This window comes from Aythya ferina, assembly GCF_964211825.1.
Source record: "Aythya ferina genome assembly, chromosome: 4".
NCBI classification, from domain to species: domain Eukaryota; kingdom Metazoa; phylum Chordata; class Aves; order Anseriformes; family Anatidae; genus Aythya; species Aythya ferina.
This window is the reverse complement of record NC_140300.1, coordinates 61703385-61730231: the sequence shown is the minus strand read 5'-3', so window position 1 is coordinate 61730231 and position 26847 is coordinate 61703385. Positions and strand designations below refer to the sequence as shown.

At 42.5% G+C, this 26847-nt stretch overlaps 1 protein-coding gene across 1 annotated transcript in view; it reads left to right on the top strand.

Moving 5' to 3' along the window:
• SHROOM3 (shroom family member 3) overlaps positions 1-26847 on the top strand; it is a 144905-nt gene that overhangs the window by 5016 nt on the left and 113042 nt on the right. The window contains exon 6 of the mRNA XM_084519284.1: positions 472-593. Within this exon, the coding sequence (XP_084375410.1) occupies positions 472-593 (122 nt within the window). The remainder of the gene's footprint in view (positions 1-471; positions 594-26847) is intronic.

Here is a 26847-nt window from a genome sequence, read left to right as displayed (position 1 = left end):
CACGCAGAAAGGAAGAAAAGACTGATAATCAATCACAAGTGAAGCATTCGTTTGGATTTTGGCAATTTGCTGGCCAATGGCTTTTAAATGTCTAACCTTTTTAAAAAACTTAAATTTGATATACTGAGGACAGGAAGATAAGTCTTAACGAAGTTATCATGCCCAGAATACCTGGGAATGGGAAAAGCACAGTGCTGAAACAGCAGTAAAAAGTCGTGGTTCTGAAGGAGAAGCAGCATGCTGAAATGTTCTTGGGAAACATCTCTAGCCCATCACCTTGGACTCCAGCTCTGAAGAAAAGCTGTCCGTCTCAGCTGCTTCTTGTTTCACATGTTTAGGAATGGCTTCTGAGAAGTTTAATTTGCAATTTCATTAATCTGTGATTGCCCGAGTGGGTTTTGTATCTGCCTGAGTATGCGATAGGACAGATGAGGATGTTAGACAACATTAGCACTGGCATATCATCTTCAGAGCCCAGCATCGCCCGTAAAGGAAGATACATCTACCTGGAGGCACTGCTTCAGGGAGGCGCTCCATGGGGATTCACACTGAAAGGTGGACTGGAGCACGGGGAGCCATTAATCATCTCAAAGGTACATATATATTTTTTATTTGAAATAAAACGATAACAAGCTAGGAGCTGTGCCTGATTTAAAGAGCAAGAGTTGTAAAATAACCCTGAAATGGTTCGGCACTGTATTTGGCTTGGTTTTCAAATGTCTCGTAGATTTACTCAGGAGCTACCTATTTGAGCAGCATGTGAGAACTCTCAGCATTGTTTAACTATCAAAGTACAGATTTTGTCCCACAGGAAGTACTTTTGCTTTTAGAAATTGGCTCTATTTATTTCACTACACTCTCTTTATGAATGGGAGAAGGGGATTTCCTTTTCATGAGGTGATGCAGTGATCTCATGTCATGAAATCATAGCATATCTGAGCATGTTCAGTAATCCATAACAGCCTCTTCTGAAGAGAAAAGAAAGTAAGTGCTTCTCATCACATGATGTGATGTCAGCTAATAAGTACTTTGTGTGGAGAAACAGAAGAATAATAATGAATACTTATTCCTATCTGGTATGCATATATGTTATGTTAGCGGTGTACTCATGCTATGTACTTTCTACTTGCTATCTTTTAAGAGTGGTACCCCTTCAAGATTTGTGTTCTAGCTGACAAGGATATTTTGAGAAACAAATGAGAGAAAGTTCCTCATTCTCATCAGAACTGAGCTTTAAAAAGTAATCAGGTACCTGAAGATGCAGATCTTTAAGAAAATGGGTTTCAAAAGCATGAAATTGAATCTATGAATACTGAAATAGGTTTTACCTATGGCCCTAAAACAGTTTTGAAAATAGGATTTTGGTAATGCTGAAATTTAACCTCTAGTGGCTGGTGTGTTTCACTTTTATGTTACCTGTCTGGTGCACTCTTCTTGTTCATAGTACGCATTTATGTGGTGAGCTGCTAGGTGCGTATGCACTCTCATCTGATCTCATTCTCTCACATAAACTGGGACACGTGGGGAATTCAAAGGATCAGAACTGATGTCAACTGGAAGAAAATGCTGATACTCAATTTTATTCAAATCCTGCAACTGACTGTGCAAACACACTCACATGTTAACTGTCAGTCACTTGAATAGTTCACCTGAAATAAATTATTCGTGGTTTGTGCCATCTACATGTTGAAAGAAAAAAAAAAAGGACTTCCATTAAAAGTTCTGTCATCATAAAGGAATTTTAGAAATTTCACATAATTGTGTTTCTTGCGGGACTTCACTGGAGATTGGCATGGCCACAGGAAGCAAAACTAGCCTCTCTGAAATGGTCTTATATTTTTCATTTTATAAACATGAGGGACTAATACTTCTGTCAGAATTTTCACTTTTTTTGGTAGTGTTCTACATTTGTGAGGAAACTGAGAGTTTATTTTGACTTTGACATTCTTGAGCAGTGTAAAAAGTGCCACCCTCCCTTTTTTTTAATTGGGGGCAGGGAGGAGAGAGGAAGAGAGATGGCTCTGGCTGCTGAACATTAATTAATCTATGGGATTTGGTTTCCACAACAACGAGGCCCCTTAATGTCAAACATGCCTGGAGTGTGCGTGGCGCCACTGGGAGCTCTCTGACTTGTGCCTGCCTTCTGTGAAAAGCACTGCAAAAATGTGTATTTTTTTTAAACTTGTAGCTGATGCTTGGTTTGTGCTGTCAGTGTTGACATTATGTTGTTTTGCTCATGCATTGGTGACTGCTGAAGAAAAGCTTGTGCACTCCAGAATATGCACAGCACCTATAGCTGCTTTTTGGTTTCCAGTTTCAGCTGGAAAACTCATTTCTTCTTGTGTTTGTATTCTCGTGTGTGAATTCACTAGGAACTCTTCAGGAAGAATCGAATCACATATCAGTAATTAAGCTAATTCGGTGTTCTTCTGGGAAGTAAGGAGGAACTGCGGGAAGCAAAAAATTGAACCATACTACAAGGCAGATCCTCTCGTACTTACGCGAGAGCACTAGCAGTACATATGCAGGTACAGCTTTAGGAATGATCCAACAACAATTCTAAGCAATGTTACCTATAAATATAAAAAAATATGGATGTCAGATTTTCATTTCTGATTATTCAGAATTAAGGTAGGAATTTTATTCACTTCAGGTTTCTTTTCTGTTCTGGTGAATAAATAATATTTACATCTGCTTAAGGATCTATTTGCATGGACAAAGTGGTGTTAAATGACCTTAGTGTTTAATAAAAATTTAGATTAAAATAAATATTGAAGTTGGTACCTTTTGAAAGTTTGCAACATGACTTAAAACAACAGTTTTAGTCTGGTTACTATCTTCTGGCAGCTCTTTCAACTAAAAGCAAGCTACCCACAGCCTCTCAGCTAAGTCACCTTGCTATATAGATGTGTTGCAGTGCTCCTGTGCAACAAGGCAGCTCAATTGCTTGTTGTGTATGTGGTTGAATGCACAGATAAGCACACGTAGAGTTAAACACGCTAGTAAATGCTTTGCTGAATCAGCTGTGATGCTCAGCACATCATGGAACCAAGACTTAATCAACTTGTCAGAAATGTTGGTTGTGCAGCTATCATGAATTTAAGTAGTTAAAACAGATGACCTTTATAAGCTAACACTCTTCTTTTTTCCCTGTGGAAAGATAAGCCTGTAAATCTGAGGATGGTTACTTCAAAGTCCTCAGCATAGGCATTTTCTGAATGTGTTTTGCGGGAGGTAGAGGAGGACAGACCATAAATAAACTTAGAACAACTGACCTGCGTTTTCCTCTCTCCATGTAGGAAGGTGCTTTGACAGTCCCTTATTTTTCCTGTCTTGTTTCTTGACTGACTATAAGCAACCCTTCACGCAAAGGCTGCAGAATCATAGTACTTCGTGATTCTGGCTGCGTAGGGCATTTAAAGGAACATACTCATTTTCAATAAAAAGAAATTTGGAAATGCTAACGCTGTCAGCAAGATAGAGATCCAGGGTGCTGACTGGCCTAGAACAGCACTTTGCCATTTTGGGAGCCTAAGGAAGTTCCCTTTGTTTTCTGGAGCTGCTGGTTGGGCCATGGTGCTTTAGGATTGTGTGTGGTATTCCTGATGGGCCACCTAAGCACAAGGTTGTGAGGGATCCTCAGAAACAAGCTTTGTGGAATTTCCCCAACATTTTATTTTGTGCCAGGAAGGGTTAGAAGAATGAGCAAAAAATGTCAGCTGGATGTTCCTTTTCCCAAGTGCGTGTCCAAAAATCAGTACCTAAATCAGCACGAGAATGTTAATGGCTAGCAGTGGGACAGCATCCAAAAAGATGGAGCAGAGGCTGAAAATTAACAAAAGGTGATTTGCCTCTCGTATTGATTCTGTGGAATTAAACACATTATCAGGGAATTGTGTAGGTGAGAATTTGAAAGGGAACTATGGTCTTACATTCCTCCTAGGGAAGAATTTCTCATTTATATGAGCTTAGAGAATAGCTGTCAATCAAATTCTTTACTTAGAACTATTCACAGTTTCTCCCCGTGTTTTGAAAGAAATAAATGTCCTCCTGAGGTGAAGAGGAAAAAGGCTTTGGTGGGAGGAGGAAAGAGACTCCAGAATGAGCATGTTATGTTAAATTTTTCGCAGCTGAGTGAGCTCTGCAAATTTGTAGACTTCAAAGAATCTAGCCTAGATCTCAAGAAAATTTGCTACTTGTGGTTATCAAATATTCCTTTGGCAAGAAGATTGTCAAGTTTTTATTATTTTACTTTATGTAAAATCACAGTTTTATTCTTCTATACATTAGTGTTCAAAAGGTAATATGAGATTATGTAAAAATGTCACTAATACTTCAGAAACAGTAGAAGTGAAATCCCTAGTAATGAGCTCCACTTCTCTGTTTTCAGATCATAGTTCATATTGCTCATCTTCCTTTTTCTTTCCTTTTTTGATTGTGCCAGTTTTGTAGTTCAGAACCATGTAATTTTGGCTCCGATTTGAGGAGATTTGCTCACAGTGGAAATCTTGTTAAATAAATGGTGTCTTAACCTGGAACCAGGAATGCCATGAGAAATGCACAAGTGATTGCTGTTGATACCGAATGCTGAATTGGAACCTGATTTCCTTTGGTCTCAAAACCATAAGCACGCACAGATGAAAACGTACATATTACTGTTTTGGTTCATCTTTTGCAGTAAGAGCAGTATTACTGAAATGAAAACGCCCACTGTTTTAGGCAGCAAAGGCAGTCTGGGAACAGAAGTGTTTGTTCCCTCTTGGTTGGCTGGGAGAATTTTCAAGGTAATAAACATGATTCAGTATCAACTGTTCTGGGGCCAGGCGATCTATTTCAGCAGTCACTTTCTCATTGCTACACACAAACCTTTGCAATAGCTTCGGTTGTTACAGGCCTCTGAAATGTGCTTTTATTTTGAGCTCCGTGTTGATGATATTAACAAAAGAGTTGTTTCTCTTGCCTAAGAATTAAGGCATCTAAAGCCTCCTTTCTCGGATAGCAGCTATGTGGGAACACTTTTCACATGCTGTGCTGCAGTTCATCGGTTCCCTGAACTCAAAAGGATAGGTCATTTACAGGGACCTCATGCCAGAAGCATGACACAAACTCTGAGGTTTACCTCTCAGCAGGGATGTAGGAAGCAATAAAAGTTTAATAATAATAGGAATAGCTTGGGTCAGAGCCTGAGAAATAGTCCTGAATTCTTGTAAGGTGTTTAGACCTTGTTAAAAGCTCGATCCAGCTTCTGGGGGAATGAATAGCCCTCTAGCAACCGCTGCGTACAGCACTGGATCAGACTGTCCTCCACGAGGCCCCCATGCCTGTGCTGCTCCTCGAATATTTTTGTTGGTGATGCCTTGTTCATCTCACCTGAGTGAGCTCATCGAGCATTTAGGGACACACAGCGAGAATCATTCCAGCAGTCTTGACAAAACAAAACCCAAAAGGCTGTTTTTTGATTTGTTTGTTTGAAACTTTCCATGTTTATTCTCTTTGGGCTAGACATAAGACTTTATTTTTCTCATTGCTGTCCTAGACTAGCTTAGGGCCTCTGTGTTGTTAATATTTAAAAATGCTCCTTTTCATTATTTATCTTCCAATGTGCTACGAGTGGGTTGATGAACAGATCTATTTCAAGCCATAAGCAGCTTGTTGCACTCATGCCTTCTTGCAGAGCATTTAGGACCGTAGACACTGATGCTGTGTATAGTATGGCAAGTCCCTATAAATGTGTTCTTCATGCATAAGGAAAGAAAAAGAGCAATATGTAAAAGGCAAGAGACCAGCACTCAGGTGATTCTTAACTGCATCAGCTGACAGGGCATGGGGAGCTGGTGTGTTCATTACTCCTTCAGTTCTTGTTTTCATGGGGGAAAGCAGTCAGTGGGCACTGGTTTGCCTAGGACTAAGCCATAATGTGATTGCTTGTGCTTGGTCTTTGTCCAGAGGCAGGCAGGAGGGTGTCCTGTGAGCAGAAAGCAGCACTGCCTGGCGGCCTCTCTGGGTTGTAGTAAAAACATTAAGGACCAAATCAGCTTGGACAACAGAAGTGACTTTTTCACAATTTCCTTCTCTCTGTTCACCCAGTATATCTGTTACATTTTGTATTGGAGAAAGGTGAGCTGAGGGGTTTGTTGTGCAAAATAAACCTTCTGCTGGGCTGGTAGTAGGCAAGACAGGTGCCTGATCCCAGATGACAGGGAAATGTGGATGGGGTGGGTGTTTGCTTTCAGAGAAGAAGGGAATTGATGCTGTAATCGTTCCAGAAAGCAGAAGGCAATTCCTCACTGCTCTTCCTTGTTTCTCAGGGCTCAGATTAGGGCCTCACCAAAGACTGCTGATGCCAGCACTGGGGACAGGATCATCTACCTTTTCTTAAAGCTAGGGAATTGCTCGATGAAAAGGCTTCTATTGTTAGCCCCCTCCATTAGGCTGCCAATCGTTCCCCAGCACAAAAAGACTTCTGTTCAATGCCACAGCACTGAATTAGCAATTGCAGACAAACCGACTGACTGATGGGAGCAGTGGCTTGCTAGGCACTGGTGCTGCCCCAGCCAAGGCAGTAGGAGCTTTTCAGACTGCAGATCTGCTGTCTGATGGGGCCAGTTGGTCTGTGATTCATCACGATGACCCCATCTGCTGGGACTACCTTGGTTGTCCTGGTTAACAAAGATCAGCACAGATGAGTTCTGAGGTTCACAGGAAGCTCAGCCATCTGACTTTCGTGAACATGCATGCAGAATAAAATTACTCTTGGAAATGTCACACTGGCGTGCTGAGTAGAGACAAACTGACAGGTGTCTGTTTCCACTTGACCAGTCGTACTTCAGGTTACATCCTTACCAGAGATGAACCCATTCTGCATAGTTTCAGTCCAAGCCCACAGAAATCTCTCCTCTAAAAGACCAAGTTTGCACTACTGTATCACAACTTTGTGAGTTGCGGAAGGCTACATAGTGTAACATCCTTCAAAGTCATAAAAAGGTGTGAGAGAATATATTTTCTGCTCAGGTTCCTGGACAGAGAGGAATCACATGTAATGAAACACAACGTGTAATCCTTAGGGTCAGTAAATAGAGCCTTCATCAGTCCTGGCCTGGCTTTAGCTTACCTGAAAGAGAGTAGTCAGAAAAATGCCATATAATCAGAGTTAAAGTTCACACTGATCCTAGCATGAGAACCAGAGAATGTGCTCTTTAAAGCGGTGTTTGGGCAGAATAGATGGTTGCTTGTGAAAGGCTTCACTAAACTCAACCTTTCCCACGTTTCTTGGGAACTCAAGGCATAGAAGGAAAATCCATCATCAGTAACGTGTCTGGAGCTGAGCTAATCTCAAATTTCATCAGTACTTCCCTTCAGGATCTTTTGATAAATCTCCAAACTGTGAAACGTGAATCCAGCATGGATCTGTTTTGTAGAAAGTGCTCAAAACTGGGGGGGGGGGGGATCATTGAACGTGAAAATAAGTTGAACTGTAATTGGCTTGCCAACAAACATTGGAAATCAAAGAAAAAATGTACAGAGTCCTTTGGAAATACACTGCTGAACCACAGAATCTTTGCCACTTACTTGTGTCTAGCCAAAGCCCTGAGGGGATCACCATCTGATGGCAGCAAAGAACACCCAAGACCTGTGTCAGATAATCCTAAAATGTGTCGGTGTCTGTCAACCCAGGAGGCAAATCTCTCACTTGAGAGTTGAGGCAGTAGGGTTTGGATTTGAGCACAACCAACAGGAACTGGTGGGTGTTCTGCCATCATTCCGGAGGCTGCAGGCTACATTTCTGGGCTTGCCTAGTGGAGGCTTTCCTTTTTGACCTGAACCTACTTACCTTTATGCGTGGAACAAGAAATATCCAGTTAATAATACAAAAACATAATTCAGCATCAGGACTAGCCTGTCTGTCGGGAGAGCCTGTCATCCTCCAGCTGCCCAGCACCCAGCCCTATCAACCTCACATCGTGGATTTCTTCTATGAAGTCAACCATGTGTTCTGCACTGTGAATGCCTGCCAGCGTGGGGACTGAAGAGGACAAAGCCTGCTTAGTCCGTGTGAGATGAGGAAATCGGAGCCTCGCGTGGCCCAGACTACCACACACTAGTGACGGAGCTCCGTGTTGCTAGATGTGAAAATACGGTCTATGTCTGTGTATCAGATTTTGCACTCCTAGCGAAAAAACACCTTCTTAATTAAGTTTGTTTTATGTAAGAGAGGGGCTAGTAGAGGTTCATTCATGTGGCTGAGCTGGGAATAGATTTCTGGTCTTCCCATTTTCAGCCACGCACTGCCTAGCTCTGTTTCCACAAGTCTTGTTACTTTGCCATGAGCTTAAAATAAATAAATAAATGATTCCAGGTTTCCCGGTCAACTGAAATTAGGAAAAGGACAACAGGAACAGACAAGACCAGCTTATCCAGGACACAGCTTGTTAACATCCTAACTGGTATTCAAGCATAATACTAATTTTTCACACTTGCATTAAAAAATCCCGCCGAAAAAAATAATTCAAACCTCAGTGAAGAATGATTCCTGCTGATAAGAAAATCACTGTGCTTAAATTCATTAATAGAATAGGCTGTGGGATACATTTCAAAGCACAGGGTGAGAAATAAGCTCCCAAATCCCATTAAGAAATAACAGGATTTATGTGCATTCCTCCCATATATTAACTTTCCCCTCTGGAAACGTCTTGTGCTGGGTTGGTGCCATTTTTCAGGCAGGTGCAATGTTCTGCAGTTCCCACAGACCCCTCCAGATAATCTGCCGGCCTGAAAGCCGTTCCCTATTCTCACTCAAGAATGGGGATTTTCCGACGTGCCGGCGAATGACGGGTTTGGCTGACAAATGTCATAGTTCCGTGATCTACAGGGTTTCAGTCACACATTCTGCAGTGCTGCCCTAATCAGTTTTGTCCTGTCCGTCTTCACAGTTAAAACATTTCAAGTACCAGGCAATAGGGATGGAAGAGATGCTGTTTTTCAATGGTTATTAGCAGCACCGCATCAGTTTCTGAACTTGACATTATGACTTATGATGCTGAAGTCTTCAGGCAATTGGTTTTTATTATCTGTGGTGTCAGCTCTTGTTAGCACTGTTACAGTTTTGTTTTGTTTTTTGCCTTTCCAGTGAAGTCAGCTTTCTGAAAATCATAGAAAATAAGCCAAATCTTCACATTTGCAATTAGTTGTAAGAGTTTCCATGACTTTTTGCTTTTAGAAGCATAGATAAATGCAAAATGTCAAATCACATAAAACAGAGGTAAAAGTATTATGCAAATACCTGCTGAAGACATGGCAAACAGATCCATTTCCAAGGGTGCAAAGCAGAAACAGTTTCATGGAGCAGAAAGAAGCAAGAAGGGTCTCCAAGATCTGTGAAGATGAAGTGTTGTGGCATGTTTATTTCAGAAGAAGAGAAAGAGCATGGAGTCCACTGCATGTTGCAAAAAATGAAGTATTTTTCTTTGTGTTCTGTTCAGCTTGTAATCAATATTTATTTTTTTCTACCATGACAGTGCCAGCAAGCCACAGTTGACAACTAGGACCCCTTTGTGCTATTTATAAGTGCAATAAAAATTAACTCAGAGGATTCCAATTTTATAGTTATGATACAGTCACAAGATGCAAATATGAGAAAAATAAATACAGTAATGGGTGAAGGGTAAAGCAAGGGTGAGTGAATCTGCAAATGCATTGGTGACTTCACTGCCTCAGTAATTGTTGCTTGGAGTTTTGTTATGTAGCGTTGGACTTAGAGATGTTTGCAGTGGCACGTAATGGTCAGAATAACTGTATTCGTGGAAACTTGTGGTAGTGCTGGATCAGTTATTACTTTTTTTTTTCTTTTGTTAAAATATGCATTATTTAGATGAACGCTGTGTTCGGAAAAGTGGATTTGTCCCTAATGTCAGAACTCGGATTTTTATGTATTGATCAATGATCTAACTTGCCAGTGGACTGAGAGAGAGCCACATTACTCAAATGCAGTCTCATAGAAACTGGGAAATGAGCTGATGGAATTCAGACCAAAGATCTGGCTGTTTTCCAGGAGCAAATACATGGCAGAACACGTTTCTAGTTTCAAGAGAGAGACTGGAAACAGAGAAAGAAATGAGAAACATTTGGACAGAGAAGGGTGGGGTCGTGGGGGGATCTTCATTTTGTCAATGATGCCCCCTCCTCCTCCTGCCCTGCTTCATTTCGTGTTTGCCTAAAATCAGTTGCCAGTGTTTGCTGAATAGCGTCAGCACAGAAGGGATGCAGCCACTGACCTGACTATACGGCAACAGCGAAAGGTTAGAAGAATTAGTCTTGTACCGCAGACTTGTATTAATAGTTGTATTGTGGTGGTGTTGGCACAAACTCTGCAATTAAATAAGTTGTTGGCGCTCTTCCCTAGGTTAAATTACTACCACTGTTCCCCATGCTTGCAAGTCAATGAATACAACACTTTTGGGGAGGCCAGTTCAAACATTTTTTGTTCTTCTGGGATTCAGCACAGTTCTGATTTCAAGCTAAGAAGTTTCTGCAGGCTTTCCAAGTACACCTCTTGTTGTTATGTCTCTGCAGACAGCCCATGCAGACTAATGCTGGAGAGACCAGGCTGGGAAGGAGGTGGGTGAGGGGGAAAAACACAAGACTGGTGTAGAAATGAATGCTTTTGGAAGGGGCTTTCGCTTTCTCTTATCCCCAGGCCCGTGGATGCTTCTTAGCACCAGGCTGTTTTTGTAGAGGATTAAGTTGCCCTCACAGCTTCATGAGCAGCAACTTAACCTCTTTGTCAGCCACAGGCACAGCGGGGTATCCCTGCCTATCCCTGCCCCACAGTGCAAAGCAGCCACTTTTTCCAAACCAAGGTCCTTTTCTTGCTCCAGCTGTAGTCAGTGGCAATTGGGTTTGGCCAAGGGACCCAGGCACCCTTCTGTGCTGTTCTGCAGGGGATGCAAAGAGCAGTACACCTCCCCAAGGCTGCTTGCCAGAAAACTTCATATTTGTGATTTACTGACATTTTTTTCTACTTTGGGAAAAGGAGTCTTTGCGCTTCTTCACGAGTCTGTCTCTAATTTACTCTAGCAGGCAGCACCTGTGGCCCCATCTATTAGTAAGGAGTAGATCTAAAAATTGTCCGTCCCATTTACGTCATAGCTTTGTTGTTGTACAGAGTTCTCAGTAAAGCTAGGGAGTCAGCCCACATAAAGACTAAGGTAAGATGCAGTCTAGTCCCTTGGGGACTAGAGCTGAGAAACTTGCACATATAATGGTTTTCTAAAAAGGGAAGACTGGCAGCATACCGAAAAATTATTAGGGAGAACCTTAATGTGTGTTTTCCTGAAGGCTGGCTGTTATTTAATCAGTTATCAGACATTATGGATGAACTGTGTTTGGAGGTTTCTCTGTCCACCACCACCAAAATCTATTTGTGGCTTACATCAATGTTTAATGGGGATTGATAGAGAGTGAGCCACTAGCGCATCAGTAGAAATGGGAGAGTTAGGAGGAGAAGCAGAAACAAAAATGCACTTGAGTGACTCTGCATCTCTGTGACTTCTTGTGTATCTCATCAGCTGCTTAAACAAAAGGTTCCTCTGCTGGTTGGAGCTGAAGAGAACCAGGGTAAGCATCTATTGTTCTATATATTTTATTGTTCTTGAGCTGTGATCTTGTCAGCTCGCATTAACTTAACGGCCTGGACTGTGTCAGTCCTTGGATGGGAGACTCTGAAAGCAACAAGAAATGACACAGAGTGGTTCAGTGCATCGCCTGCTCCCTCTGAGTCACTGCTGAGCCACTGAGAGGGTGTGATAGTCCTGCTCTGTGAGACGGTCAGGCTTTTGGTGAAGAGATATAATAGAAGGTCAGTCAGTGGCGTATTTTCGTAGAACAAAGGTGCGATCCCATGAGCCAAAGTGTTGTTGGGATAAACTGTAGCACCATCTTCTTTCTCCTGCATCTTGAGCAGGTGAGGGTGGTGGCAGGTGGCTGTTGTGAGATGTTTTGGTTGCAGATGGCAGTGCTTGTGGTGCAATTGGTATATTTAGATATATGGAGGGGTCTGTCTGCTGGGTGTGTTTATAGTTTGTAATCCCATAAAGTGCCAGGATGCAATAAACAAACCAACAAACAAAAATTTCAGAGTTCAGTCAGAATAAACTTTGGAATATAGAATTGAAAGGTAATACCTAACTGAATTTAGAGGGGTCTCCACAGAACGATTGCATGATGACTTAAATCAGTGCTTAATAGCAACAGAGCAAGCTAGCTGCTAGCACACAAAATAGAAATGTGAGAGTTAGGGGGAAAGGACTAAAGAAAAGATTTCATGCTGGTTTAGTATGCTCACAACGTTTGGCTAGTGACAGCATACAGTTGGGGCTTAGTTAAGAAGGCTGCCCCATGCATCAGTCATCTCAATTTTAAGCCTTCTTTGTAATTCACAGGAAGCTGCAGCCTGCCCTTGTGCTTTTTGCAACCTGTTGTAGGCCAAGCTCAGTACAAGTCTGAGTCTGTCTGCTTTTCTTTAGCATAATTGGAAAATGGTGAATTGAATTGAATCCAAGTGCCAGTGTTGTACAGCTCCCTACATCTGTGGGATATCATTGGCCATCTTCTGTAGCAGTACCTAGAAATTTGCAAAGCAAGTTTATTGTGCCAGAGCAGGTGTTCAAGCAATTAAAGGTGTGAATGAATACACTTTCTTAAAGTTGGTAATCTGGGAGCTAGGTAAGGAGGCCCGGGGTAGAAAGCCACCTGGATGCACATGAGAGATGGTGCCTTTCCAAACTGCATATTCCCACAAACTCCCCATCCAAAATAAATTAAAAAAAAAAAAAAAAAAGAAGATGGACAAAAGGAAAATGTGGTTGTCTCATAGCTGCTCAACAGGCAAGTCTGAGATCCTTCTGGCAAGATCAACTGAGGCTGAATTCATCATTGTTTGCCCTGTGTCACCCAGCTGGTCGGGTCAGAGAGCTTCTCTGACCTGAGCCCACGAGTGATGGACAGGTCTGTAGAGGGCATTATCACAACATAATCACATGGAATGAAAGGAAAGGCATGTGGCTTTCTTAACTTTCCCCTCCCTGTTCGCCAAATCTTTAGGATAATACATCTTTTCTTATTTTGTTCTGAATTAATTAATGCTTCTGTTATGTAATAAGGTTTTCACAGCAAAATATGGCCTGGAGAGTAGTGGTGGAGCTTTTCCAAAGATCCACAAAGATCTGGAAAGATTCTGTTGCACTGTTAAAGGAAGCATTAATCATGGTCAGAAATATTTCCTGCTGGGTTGTAGTGTGCTCTCTGGTTTCCTCTATCCCTCAGGCACTAGTGGAAATTCCAGCTGACAAAGAGCTAGATTTTTTTGTGGGTTTATTTACTTTTTTTTCCTCCTGGTTCAAGTTAGCTATTTTGGTTTTGGAGTAGAACAGAGGGGCTGTAAATTCTTAGTGGCATTACTGCACTTGCCAAAACAAGAAGCCAAGAAGAAAATTGCTGAAAACCCAATGGGCCTGATCAGGAAGGGACCAAAGGAGGAATTTTGTTGGCCTGAAGATTTCAAAATTCCTTTATCATTTTGTTTATCTGTGTACATGTGTGTTGCTTGGGTGAGGGAGAGCATATGGGGAGACACGTGTTTGGAGAAGGTGGTGTTATGAGTTTGGTTGTTTACTCAGTTTTATAGTTTTTATTTAGTCACTGCATGTTAACCATGGGGTGAAAAATAATCTCTGATACGCATAAAGCTTAAAGAATGTAAAACTATGAAATCTTTTTGATTTCATGGCCCATATAAAGAGACTAGTTCTTATATACCCTGAACCAAAACTATGGCAAGACAAAAAGAAAAGAAAAAAAATGGATGTTTGCGTTGAACTGAAAAGCTTTGCCTGACCCTTTAAAACAAATGGCAGATGAATTTGAGATGAAAACAACAACTGAAAAAAACAAACTGAAATAAGCTGCTATAAAAATGTTAAATAAATGTTTCAACCCTTTCAAAATAACCTGTCATCCCTGCCTTTCAGGGATCAACACCATGGGCTGCACTTTGCCTGCTTGTGGAAGCAGCCTTGTTCTTGCTGCTCAGACTCACACTCCAGCACTGTTATTACTTGCTAAGTAGTGATGCCCTGCTCCTGTCAAAATATGACTTTCAAAGTAAAGCACTGCTTGAACATGGATGAATCTAGACTTTGTAGAACCAATGAATGACATTCCTTGCTATCTTTGTGGCTTATTTTGATATTTTGTCTTCTAGTGAAAAAGAGCTGAAACTTGCCAGGATCCTCTTTCAAAACCTGCTTAGATGTGCAAGGGATATATTATGCTCCTAGGAAAATGTAGGTAGTGAGGTAGAGTTGTCAGGAAGGAGCAGACGTGGTAATATCCCTGGATATTTTTCCAGTGCATTTTATATTTCTGATGCCATTGTGATGCTTTGGAGCACATCTTTTATCTGTGCAGGTAATGACTGGTTTACGTGGTTACTCTTTTTAAACAAAACAAAACAAAAAGAAACAACAACACCAATTGTGTTGTGTATAGGAGCAGTAATGATGGCTGGGAATCAACATATGTATGGATGGAGCTGACAATGGTAGTTTCTGGGCTGTGACCTCGAGGAAGTGCCTCTCAGATTGGCAGTTCTCAAACATGTTCACGGTCGCCTCAAGAGCTGGCACAGTGCGTCCTGCCTGGGTTCTGCTCCCCCTGCAGCTCACTGTGTCTCCTCCAAGCACAGCATTGGCCACTCAGATGTTGGCCAGTGACATGTGGCCTGTGGCCGAGGGCTATATTTAATAATAGGAGAGATAATGGCAGTCAGGAAAATCAACACTGGCTGACAAATGTAGACCTGGTTTCGTTATGCAGCATTGTTAGCGTTATTCCAGTGTGAGAGGTGTCAGCAGAAGAATCTGAAAACACAAAGTCATTCAGGATTGCAGGTTATTGCTTCCTGGTTTCATACAAAGAGCTTTTTTTTATTTTTTTTTTTTTCCTTTTTTCCCCTTGAGAGCATCATATTTCTGCTTGCAAGAAATACTGATTCATTTCATCCTTGGCTACTGACACACGTTTACAATGGATAACAAAAAATGTTTTATGAGCCCCTTTATTCACTGTAGTCTGTGAAGTAATATGAATCAAACAGGGATTAGTCAACAGGTCAGGGATACAGGTGAATGAATCCTTTGATATTTTTGCAGTTGTGTAGTTACATTTGTGAGGCACAGCTCATATTAAGGAGAAACTGACTTTTAATATTTTTCAATTACCAGTGATACTAAAAAAAAAAAAAAGGCAGTTTGGGCTCTTCCAAGTGGCATGTTACTTGAAAGAAAAGGCATCTCCACGTGAGTGGGGGCCTCATGAACAGCTGGTACTGATAAATAATATCCACAGGATAAATCACAGGATAAATATTGACTGATTTACATTTTGGATGTGTATGCTGTGCGCTGCTTAGAAAAACATGCTACACTGGTAGGCATTATTCTCTCTGCTTGATGTATATCTTGCAAGCCCAGGACTGGAAATGACTTGTTCCATGTCAAAACAGGCAGTGTCACCTTCTCTAATCTTCAGACTTGTTTGCAGTTGAGTACCTGCTGGCAGAGATCCATGCACCAAACCCCTGTTTAGAGGTTCAACTCTAGTGCAGGAGATAATTATTTTTCTTTTACCAAGCACCAGTGGCTTGCAATTTTCCCTTCATGTGTACCCTGGAAGACATCTCTGAAAATAACACAGGGGGTGTTGGGACAAGCGAGTAAATACTCGGTGAGTTTTTGGAGACTGTGGCAATCTCTGATGGAGAGGATTATGATAGTGGGATGCACAACCCAAAAAAGCATTGCCATCTGAATAGAGGATTGATGTGCTTTCTGTCCTCATGTGTTGGGCATGTTTGGCTGCTTAGCAAGTCGAATAGACGTGCTGTTATTGTACAAATCCTTCCTGTGATCCAAACTGGGGAATCTAGTCAGCTTCCTCTGGGATTTCTCATACTTCTTAACAGCATAATACCTACTGTGTGAAATCTTAGATGAACCACAGGTATGGAAAAAGGAAGATTACTTATGAAAGTAATTCTTACATGTTCCATCATCTATTTGAAGTCAATGGAGATTATGTTGCCACACAGGGAATTAAATGCTGGCAAAGACCTAGTCTTCATAGCTGTGTATTTTCATACGAAAAGAGGGTTGCTTTCTACATTTCTGACTCCCCAGAGTGCATCTTCGGGGCACACACCTCAACAAAGACCTGCGTGTCTTGCTACCCCTTTATTTCCATGACCTGATTAAGGAGGATAAACGTACACTGTCTTATACGTACCTATCTAAAGCATTTGGCTGTAAACAGGAATTGTCAAGGCGTGCTTGGGAACGATCACGCAAACACAACACTGCAAAGCAACTGTGCAAAACAATTTTAGCAGCCCTTGTCTGAGACAAATCCATGAAATATTTTCTGTAGCATAGTCATCTGAATCTCTCCTTGGCCGTCCATAAAACAGTGATCAGTTAAGATACCCCTTCTATCTCTGTGTTGCTTTGCAAATAATATCGTATCCATGTATTGAACTGCCAAAAATCTACAGGGAAGAAAGACAGAGGCAGAAGGTATTTCTCTTTCCTTATTTCTATTGGTAACTGGAGCTAAGTGAAAAATGGATTTTCGGGTCACTGGATGTTAAAGAAATACTTGCAGTTGATCCAGATGCTTTGTTTCAATAACATCCTTAGCTTTGATGATTCACAAAAATAACTTGAGCTTCTAAATCAAAGCAAATAATAACAATTGAATTTAAGCTGAAAAACTGAAATGTTTTAAAAATAATGAGCTTGATAGTGTTTGGGGGTGGAGCTGTTTTGTCCTGTTATTTCAACCTTGCTATTTCAGCTATTCCAAATATTATCCCAAATAACTGCTAAGACTTGTCTCTAAATCGAGGGGTAGCACTAATCCAGGGAAAGAGGTTTTGGTAGCGTTAGGCCTTGTCAGAGCAGCTTGTGGGAGTGAAGCAGCTTTTCTTAAAGCTGGCGTATTTATAACCACCTAGTACTTCTGTGCCAGTGTAAGCTCTGGCCTTTGCACTAGGTTCACGCACGTGCACTCCATCTGCACTGGTGCTGTATGTGTGCGAGCAGCACAGGCATCCCTCGTCTCTCCCCTGGCTGAGGTAGAAAACTAGAGAGCTGAGGGCCCATGCTGGCTCTTGCCACGTGTTTTGGTCAGTTTTGTGTGACCCACTCAGCCACATAGCTGTGTGTGTGGCCGCGCTGTGCGCTCTGTGCTCAGCAGCCAGGTGCTGCTGCTTTCTGTCACCCTGGCGGAGCCTGCTCTGGAAGCAGGAGCTGCCTGGCTGCTGGCACGCAACAAGTCCCTCCAGCAGCCCGCAGCAGGGTCAGCCAGAAGGCAGTGAGACTTGGTGTTTCTGCTGAACCTTCTCAGCTAAATGTTGGGATGAGATGGCTGTAATTAATTCCCAGCAGGTGAGTTATCGCCCTCAAGGGCTGCGTACCTCCACAGGGCTGGCTGTGACCGAGGGCTCATCGTGTTTAACAGACTCAGCCAGCTCTAAGGTTATCCGAGGACAGCTGCTGCATACAGGACATTGGTCTGCTCCACTGTGGCCTCGTGCGTCTCCTCCCTGGGAAACATGGGAACGGGCAGAGGGATGTTTGAGAGGAGGATGGGACTGCAAGCCAGACCTCTCGGGGAGCTGTGCGTGTGTGTGCTAATGAGGCCCAGAGGTGATGCCAGCCAGCTCGCTCAAAATGCAGTTTGCACATGAGTGCACCAAGAATGCACCAGCTATTCAACGATAATAAGTTTTCAGAAGCACACGTTTCTGACCATGTCAAATTTTGTACCCCTTCAGCTGCTAAAATCCATGGAATTTGACGCTGGGGAAACAATCACATGCGAGAAGAACTTGTACAAAGGGGAACTCATGTTGCTTCCCAGCTAGAGCCTGAGCAGTTGATTGGCTTTTCTAACACAATATCACACATTTATTCCTAAAGCAAGATTAAAACTTTAGAAGAAGAAAGATTAGTCAGCAAGATTAGAAAAGAAAACATTCTTAGAGAGTTACATTAACCATAACGAACTATCTGCTCTCTGCCACTGCGAAAGCGAAAACTGATTTTTCTTCCACAGTTTTGGATGGTAGATTTCAACAAACACACAAATGGGACCTAGTCTGTTCCCAGCTCAAAAATCCCATTATCTTCTCTAATGCATTACTCATGTGGGTAAGTACAGTGTGTTTAAGGGCAAGGATAGGCTGAGCAAACAGAAGAGAATCGTGTTCACAGATGTCTTGGTGTCCAGGTACACCAAACAACACTAGAAGATACTGATGTGCCCACAGGGTGCTCACACTGAAGTGAAAGAAAAACGTGGCTTCTTCTCAGCTGAAGAAAACTGCTGGAAGCAAAATCATTCCTTCCACAGAAGATCATTGTTGAGAGAGGCTCAATGGCATCAAGGAGGGAAAACGGAAAGAAGTGGCACCTAGGAATAAAAAGGGTTTGGGGATCAGGAAGGATAATGCTAAAAAAGGAGAAAAGAAAACTTGAACCCAAACTGCACAGACTTCCTTTTCACTGGGTCGCTTTCTATTTACGTTGGCTAAAATTCACATACCAAAGGCAGAAGAATTCCCCGCTCAGGTGGGATGGACAGGCTGTTTCGGGCCTGAGCAGGTGTAAATCGGCATGGTTTCACTGACGTCAGGAGGCTAACCCTCATGCGTGTTGCTGGGTCGCCTCTTCCTGCTGATTAACACCATCCTCCAGCTGAGTACTGCTCCTTGCTGAGTTCAGTCAGAAATGCTGCTGGGGTTAAGTAGCCCCCTGATTTGGGGGAGGTCGTCATTGCACTAGGAACAAGGTGTCATCCTTCTTCGGGAGGAAAAATCACTTAGATTGCCTCTTTTCTGTCCATGTAACCTTCCCGAATGAACTATTAAGTACAGGAGATGAACGTACTGAAATCTCATTTCCCACACTTCAGGTCTGATATCAGTTTACTACAATAACCGCTCTTGGAAAAACAAACATTAGCTCAGAAGAAGGCAAACTACAAAATACAAAGAGATGAAATATTAAGGAAGTTGTGAGCAGTCACTTGAGCTTCTCCAGTAGCACTTAACTTTCTCACCCCAAGGGCTCTGGTGAGATGGACGGAGCTGCTGAAACTCATTAACCAGGGAACCATTGTTCATTTCAAGCTTTTCCTACAAGGTGATTGATATTTCAGAACGGTGTGGGAACTGAAGGGACATGAGGAACAAATAATAAAAGTGAAACCAGGTTGTAGGCCTGATCCTTTCCCCACTGTGGTTTTGTGCGGTTTAATTCCTGAGCAGAATGGGTTCGAGGGAATGTGCCCTGTGGAGCCTGTTACCCAAATCTGGATCCACCTCTTGTCCCCTCTCACACCATCTTCTGACTCACTTCTCTTTTGGGGATGGAAGAGATTCCAGCAAGCTCTAAAGGGTCAAAGGAAATGTGAAGGTTTGCCACGACAACCTTTCTGTCTTTAACATTGGCTATGTAAGGTGTGTGAATTATAGGGTCAGGTTTTGCAATAGCCTTCTGTTTATATAGCATGAATCTCATACAGGACACTGGGTTTTGCTGAAGGTAACCTAAACCTGCTGTCCTCTGCCCTGACTTCTTGTTTTCATCTTTTAAGGCATTTACTATTTATCGCTCTTCCTTGCACAACAGGGGCTTTAGAAGTAGGACTGCTCAGTGCATCTGTGAGGGGCACGAAGAGCCCTCAGGGAGCTAGAAATCTCTTGAAATTATCCTGTGGTAAACCTGGAAAGAGTCAGTGAAATGTCAGACGCATTTCTTCTGCACACTGATGTAACCGAAGCGGAATTTGGTTCTAGCTGCCTGTGATGGGTGAGCATTGTTATCTGCCTGGAGATGGCAAAGTCATCTGAGGACAGCCCTTGGGACTTGGCCAACATCCCAAATCTGTGCTACGGCAGCAAAAGACGGCATTTTTTCATCTGAGCTGCTTCTCTCCCAGCAGCAGGGGAATGACCTCTTCCCCGCCTGACACACCTTCACTTCTGCCTCCCCTGTCTTGTCCAGGCCACAGCTGTACTTTAATTAGCTGCTGGTGGGGGAAAGAGAAGTGGGAGCTGTGGCTGAGCTACGAAGAGGGGAGCTTTCATAGAACACAGAACACAGTCTTTTCCTTTGAGTACAGAAGAGAAACACATCTGACGCTAAATAATCTTGTAACCTTTTCTTAGAACCTGGGTCATTTTTGCCTCCAGTGCTCCCATGAAACCTTCCTGATTAATCAAATTCATCCGATATAATTGAGGTAGGAATGATTTCCAGAGGGCAGAGCTTTAGCTGATGTAAATCAACACATTGATGCTAGTGGAACGACATGAGGCTCTCCCCTGAGAAATAGGCCCGTGTTTGTCTCTCATCCTTTATTTCTTTGGAGTGAGTAATGTGTCCCTAAGGTACAAAGCTAATTATTGCAGGCATATTGCTCTCTCACAAAGGAAAGGCTCAGAAATTCGGGTAGGCAGTGTTAGATGTAAAGCTCAGGAATAATGTTCACCAAAATATGGGGGGAAAAAATTTCTAGCTGTCTTTTTGAACCAGGTCCTTTGGAAGTTTTATTTGTCTGGTTGCAGTGGGAGTTTACTGCCTTGCCCTGCTTGCTGAGGGGTGTTGCCAGTGAGAGTAGAGTGGGGTGCCCCGTTGTATTTGTTCTCAGAAAGCTTGCTTGTGGGGACATAAATTCAGCAGAAGGAAAACAAGACTAGGAGTGACGCCTTCTTGTAGCAGTATTTCATATGCTGCCTCAGCAGTGCACTCAGCCTCTGACCTGACATTTCAGAGAGGAAGAGTCAGTAGGAAAATGACTGCAGAGAAACTAATAAATGCATCAGGTCGTTCAGCTGAGCAAGTTCTTTTGCTGCCCAAAGAAAGAGCCGCACAGGTTTTGTTGTAAGAGGAGTCTTTCCTTCAGAAAGGCTAGTTTGGCACGAAGCATTTCTCACCGTCATCCCGAGTGAGAGGGGAGAAGTATCTGTTGGCTGACATTTGCTTAGAGAGCAACCACTTCCATGTTTGCTTGTGAGATTGGAGGGGATCACAAAAGGTTAAGCAACAGTGTGGTTATTTGCATGGTTGGAAAAGCGATTCCCAAACTGAAAATGTAAAGACTATTACGGCTGGGATGTCTATGCAATACGAAAAGCTGCTCTGAGACAAGAGTATTGTGTAAGATTCAGTGCTGTGGAATGAGCTGAGATTCTCATGTTCATAACAAGACATGATAATTAAAGTCTATTCTTGTGCTTTTCGTCTTTTGCTGTTTCATGCACTCTTTATTCTTAATGTTGAAGGAAGAAAACAATAGGTTACATATTTCAACTCTTTTTTCTTTCCTGCTGTATTGATTCTAAATGCCTAAGATAATTTGTAGGGACTCTCAGTCTCTCACTTCTGCTTGCATCTGATGTTTTTCATAACAAAGGACAGTTTGACCCCGTAGATCTCACATTTGTGTATGCTTCGGTCATTCAGTATTTGTGTATATGCAGTTTTGTAGGATACTTAACTGAATATTTGAATCCCTGTTGTAGTAATTGCCCATGGTCTGCTTTATTAGCAGACTCTCTTCATTAGCAGACCCTCTATGATTTTTTTCTCTTCCATGAGAGAAGATGAACATGCGGTGTCACATAGGTGTTACCATTTATCGTAGCTACCATATATCTTAGCCTGCCACTTTGGACAAAAAGATGGGATTGCCAAATGCGTCAGCCTTCTCCCGAAGCCTTTAAATGCTGGAAGGGCAGCTGGTGGAGAGACGTGCAGAAAGCACACAGTCAGGAATGAGTGAGTGTGGGGCTGAAATGGCAGCTGTGGGATGTTCCTTAGCACCTCCTCTTTGTCCCTGAGAATTTCTGAAAGCTACTGAGTAAATATCATCTGGGAGAAGCAGAGTCCGAGCTCCACAAAAGATGCTTCTAAGTCATGATCTCAGAGAATAAGAGTGGGAGAATGAAGCCAGCGGGAGCTCGTGCTTTCTGACGAGAGAAGGAGATGGTTTGCTGGGTAACCAAGACCACTGGAGCTGGCAAGCTCTCTTTAGGTTCTTTTTCACACCAATTTGGCTGCTGTTGGATTTCTTTGCTGGTTGCAAGCTATCAAGGTTATAAAAAGCTCCTGTGATGTTTGCTCTTTTGCCATAGTCTTTGGCAAAAATCTGATGTGCTGAAAGTTGTGATTGTTTTTATATGTGACATTGAAGCATAACAACAAAAGGAGCTGCGTGGTCACATGGAGATATGTTTCCAGCCTGAGGGAGTCAGAGTAACTCCAGTAACTTTAAAATCCAGTTTACTTGACCTGGGGAGCTTGACTCTATGCTACGTGGTTTCAGTTGTCTGAGCCAGATGAATTCAGTGAATCCTGTGGCCAATTTCTAAACCTTTGGCTGAGGTAATGAAGCTAGACAAGGCAAGAACCACTAGATTTTAAAATATGGTCAATATCTTTGTACCAATAAGTGAAATGTTGTGTTAACTGCATTTATTGCACTTTCCTATCATGCTAAGCGATCTGGATGCGTTTCTTACTTTCTTGTAAATCAGATAGTCATGTTTTTAATTTAGAAATGTGTTCTGTTCCTGAAGTACCTTAAAATTCATAAGGATTTTACATACACATTTAGTGTTCTGGTATCTAATGCTAAACGGATTTCACCTGCGTGCATTTGGGGAGCTGGGCCCTTATACTTTGGTGCCTTGGTTTCTTTGTAATTCCTGAATGAAAGAAGCATTTATGAGAATATGAGATGCTAGAGTATCCCAAAAGGAGGAAAACATCTAAACTTACTATATTGGGGCAGAAGCCATGGTTTTAAACAATAAATTTTAAAACAAAGCAGCAGGTTTACAATTTTGCCACAGAGTAATAACCTCCTACCACCAAATTTGAAGTTGTAGTGAACCTGCAGGTGATCCAGCTGTATTTCAGTGTGCCTTATCACTCAAACTGGCATTTGTCTTCCAGTTCCAGAAATGTTATTGTGGTGGTGATGTGTGAAATGGAAATAAGACAATTAGCGTTTCAGACACGCCAGGCTGGCACTCAGACCAGCTTACTCTGATGGAATGGAGTGTAAATAACAGCTACCAAACTACAATACGCCTTTATTTTCTGATCACTATAGGTTAATAACTGATTGTTACGCCCAAAGTGTTGTCTCCTTCCCCAAGTCCATTTATTTTGGAAAAGAAATGGGTCTTGCCCTTACTACTGAAATAACAAGTTTTGATCAGGGAGCTCGGTAAGTGTTGAAGCATGCATTATGAGCTAGTACGACTTCATTGGCAAGTAACAGGGCAAAATTGTTTAGGGAGTGTGAGTACAAGAAAGGATGATAAGAGCCTTTTCAGTTATTAATCACTTTAGTTCACATCTGAAACTCAGCCAGCTGAAAAGCAACCAGCCCTGGAGAATGGGCTCGTGGAGCAGAACACAGTCAGCTTATAGCCTGGTCCCGACATCTGCATTTTCCTACCTGTACTTCAGGAAGCTTTGCCAGGTTTAATGGCTCTGGACAATGCTGAGAAAATGTTCGTTCTGTGCGGAAGTTTATTAGATTAGCTGAGTAGGCGACATTCCGTGGAGAAGGTCAGTGGATCGTGGCCAGTCCTGGTACTTTGTGTTTTAAATTGCATAGCAAGTGCTTTCAGTTTACCTACAAAAAATAACCGGTGGCTGAATGCTGAAGCTAAAAGATGAGATTAGGAACAAATGGGAGCTTTTTAGTTGTGAAAGGGACCTTTATCAGCGAAACAATTTACTGAGCGGCTACTACAGTAGTTTCTTTATCCTTGGAAACTTTAAACTGAAGATGGCTTTTTAATTTATTTATTTATTTTCTAATATATATTTCGGATCAATTTATGTGGGAATTAATTAATCATTAACCTGTGTTAATATGCTGATTGATCACAATCATTTTTTGTGGCAGCATATTCTACAAATTTATCTCAGGATGTGTATGGGGTTTACAAACTTACCTCATAAACTGCAGGGAAGCTACTGGAATCATTTATATCCTACCAGAAGCTGGTACAAGCTCACAAGGTATATGTGGGCCTACAACTACTTTCTCATAGTCACAGTTCTTAAAATCGTAGCAAAACCAATATTTCAAAAGCTTTCAGCAGACAAATTTTCAAGTGATTTGTACTTGCAAGTGATTTGCATGCTCACAAAATGCTCAGTGCCCACGTCACTAGTCCTTCTGGGCAGGAAGGTGGTGAGTTCTTCTGAGAATTCAGCAACAGGATTCCATGTTTGGTACTGGTTTTCCTTTTTCTGCCAAAACCTGTTATAAAGTATGTGTCCATAGAAACTGAAACAGATTTTGACTTCCTAGCATCCCTCGGGCTATGCTGGGATTGCTAATGCCTGCTCCCAGTATCCTGCAGATGAGAAGGTAAAATCAGGAATCACGGTGTTTATCTGTTTGGGAAGTAAAATCAGACATGTTAGGAAAAAAAAATTGCACATTCACATGCAATTGATAAAACTAGTAGTGCATTGTCGGGGTGGTTGTATTTAATGCTCTGAAAGTCTTAGTGCTAAGAGAGCATTTTCACTCGGGACAGCAGAAGGGAACATAACTTGCTCTCAGGAGCATTTTGCTCTGGGCATGAGCTATGCACACAGCAAGAAACAGCCCTGGTCACAGAGAATATATCCCTTAACCAAAGGGATGGAGGAGAAAAGCAGGCAGAGGAAGTAATGCTGTTTGGTTTGTAACAGAGCCCGTGTGATACTGATTCCAAAGTCGTAGGCTCTAGATGATCCAGTTATTACAAATGGTGTTACACGTACCAGCCTTCAGATTCAGGGGCCTGGGCTAGAGGAAGTTGCCAAAGGTTTTAGAGCTGGACTGTACAATTGTCCGCAGATACCAAAGAATTGTTTATTTGTCTGAGGGCCAATAGAAATAGCTATAATTGCTTTTAATCATAGAATGCTTGGAAAAGACCTTAAGGATCATCCAGTTACAACCCCCTGCCATGGGCAGAGACACTTCCCACTAGACCAGGTTGCTCAAAGCCCCATCCAGCCTGACCTTGAAATGTAAAGCAATTTTAGCTGCTAGAGGCTATCTTGCTTCTAGAAGAAGCCTTCAAGACTAGGCTTCAAGATACCGATCAGTTGTACCAAGGTTACCTTTGCTGCTACTTGGAGTGGAGGGAGGAGCAGCGGATTTAAAACATTTTTGTTCATTAAAGTATGACAAAAGGCCCTATTCTGCCCAGGCATACAGCCCGCAAAGCTGTTTAGGGACTGAAAGAATCAATTGAGGCGATCCAGCGGCAGCAGAACAAAAGATCTCGGCCAGTGTAATTAGCTAAGTATTGCATGCTGTTCTTTCTGCCCCCACTTAGTTAATCAATCAGGACACTGAGCGATGATTCGCATTTCAGGCAGAAGGCTGAGTGACAGATGCCTCTTCCTCTGATAGATGGGCTGCTTGAAACACTGGCCAGAATCACCAGGGCTCCTCTGAAAGCCACGGCTGGGCTGTAGTGTCTATGTACATCATTTTCACCAGGAGCTGAAGCCATCTGCCTGGTAGATGGACACCTACTGCCTTCTTCCAAAGTGCAGGCAGTTCTCATGACAAGCAGTGCCAGTACAAATGGCAAGGATGTCACCCCAACGAACAGTGCAGAGCTGAGCCCTGTGGCACATGTCGTCTCGTGCCTCTGTTTGGCACTCAGGTAAACAGCGCTGCACCAGCTGTCTCTTTACAGCCATCGTCAGCTCATGGCAGTGGAAAGCACGAGCACTTGTAAGAAAATGAACTCCTTGTCCCCAGAGCTGCTAGGTAAATGAGCCTGGCTGTCTGGTGGGTGCAACAGGGCCTATTAAACTGCATTTCTTTGTCTCTTTGATTTGAGGAGGAATGCTAGGAAGGAAGAGAGCAAAGCAGCTTTATTAGATCTAGCTTCAGAGTCACCACGACTGGGCTTTGTGTGTGTGTTTCTGAGGCACAGATGTGCAGAAGGACAGCCGGGAAGTTAAAGAGGTCGGCACGGAGGGATGCCTTGATTTGATTTTGGGGTCAGGTGCAAGCTGTTTTATGCAGTCAGCAAATCCCTCAATCTGCCCGTGCTTTCACCTGTGAAATGGAAAGCACAGCACTTCTTCTTTTTGTGTGCCTTCTTTAGGGGAGGAAGGCACTTGAACACAAACACAGCATTGCAGCTGCGCCTTTGGGAGGGATCGCCAGAGTGCACTTCTGTGCCAACAACACTGGTCGAGAGGCCACCACCACTGCGCTGCTTTCATACATTAGAAGGAAAATCCAGTGAGGGCAATAACGCAGGACAGAATCAAGCTGCTAAGCCTCTGCTCAGATCTGGAGGGCTGTCCAACCAGCAAAAGAGAGATTCAACAAAAAGAGGGTAATCTGCCTTCGGTGCTAATTCCGCTTGAGAAACAGATGCTGGGACTTCTGCTGCAACTGTTGCTCTGTGCAGCTCTTCAAAGGGCCAGCTTTGTATGTTTTTAATTACTGTGCTGGCAAGTGTGAAAGAAAACAGCAGCTCAATATGAGTGTTCACAAAAGTTTCTGCTGGGACAGCTGCAAAGTCAGACGTGCAGCTCTAAGATTTGTTGTCTCATTTCCCTCTGGTTTTACTCTTCTCCTGCCAGGCCCTTTGAATGTGATCTGAATTCTTTAAGCTCATCCAAGCTTTTCACATATTCAATACAGTCTAGACATGACCTGTTTTTAACTTATAGGTTAAGA